Raw genomic sequence first — 1,021 nt, 5'->3', positions numbered from 1 at the left:
CGCCCCTGCCGGCCTCGCTCCCCGCAGCCCCTGCGGGGGGCCCACTGCTGTGGTGTCCCCTCAGGACAGAGCCACAGGCCCCACGGAGGCCCACGGACACGCCCGCGTAGCAGCTGAGCGCAGGCCGGAGGGAGAGGACCGCGCCCCGAGGCAAAAACCAACGCACACCGCCCTGCCCAGGACGCTGAGGTGCTCACCCTGCTCGTGTGGGGCTCCCGGCTGACCTGCGGCTCCCCCACCTGCACACCTCGAGCCGGGGTCCCCCACCTGCACACCTCGAGGCACTCCGGCTCCTCCAGTGGGAGGAACATTCCGGAACAGCCCCAAGAAGGAGGCGCCTGTTCCTGGATCAGAGGTCCCCTCTTCTGGAGGGTCACAGAGGCCGGCCCGGCACCCCCAGCTTCCGGCCAGCTCAAGTGGGCAGCAGGCACCCGCCAGGGGCCCCGGCTGCAGCTGTGAAGCCAGCTGAGACCGGTCACTGGGTGCCGCAGCGCTGGGGGAGCCGGGGGAGCCAGGACACCCCGCCTGGCCGGCCGAGTCTGTGGAACCCTCGTCTGGCCGCCCGCTGCTCGCTGCTCGGCCCCGGGGGTCAGCCTGCCACCCACAGCCCCTGCAGAGCCCAGCCAGCGGGGCCGGGGCCGGGGCCGGGCGCAGGTGGCCGCTGCTGGTGGGGTCTGCGCCTGCGCCAACCCACGGAGCACCCCGGCCCCCGCGTCTGGTGGGGCGACGCCCGCCCTCCCCCACACCCGGCCCCAAGCCCCACAGGCAAGCACAAGCCCACAAAGGTCCTCGGGCATGGGGTGGCCGGCGCGCCCAGCACAGGAGGGGCCAGCCGCTGGACACTCGGGTAGTGAGGCCTCCTGGGCCGCGGGAGGCCGCCTAGCAGCAGGAGCCAGGCTGCTGGGGCCCAGGGCCCGGGTGCAGGGGGGCCCCTCACACCAGGACTGAGCAGCCGCGGCACCCCCGAGCAGCTGCAGAGCTGCAGAAGGCGGGCTGCGTGGGGTCGGGGCCGCGGGGGGCT

At 74.8% G+C, this 1,021-nt stretch overlaps 1 protein-coding gene across 1 annotated transcript in view; it reads right to left on the bottom strand.

Annotated features, from left to right (window-relative positions):
* COL18A1 (collagen, type XVIII, alpha 1) overlaps window positions 1–1,021 on the bottom strand; it is a 32,520-nt gene that overhangs the window by 21,699 nt on the left and 9,800 nt on the right. The window contains exons 3-4 of the mRNA XM_012731229.1: window positions 782–979; window positions 198–338 (exon numbers count right to left, since the gene is read on the bottom strand). Coding sequence (XP_012586683.1) covers window positions 198–338; window positions 782–979 — 339 coding nt within the window. The remainder of the gene's footprint in view (window positions 1–197; window positions 339–781; window positions 980–1,021) is intronic.

This window comes from Condylura cristata, unplaced genomic scaffold (genome assembly GCF_000260355.1).
Source record: "Condylura cristata isolate star-nosed mole 26May11 unplaced genomic scaffold, ConCri1.0 scaffold00003, whole genome shotgun sequence".
Classification (NCBI taxonomy): domain Eukaryota; kingdom Metazoa; phylum Chordata; class Mammalia; order Eulipotyphla; family Talpidae; genus Condylura; species Condylura cristata.
This window is presented reverse-complemented; position numbering and strand designations above follow the sequence as displayed.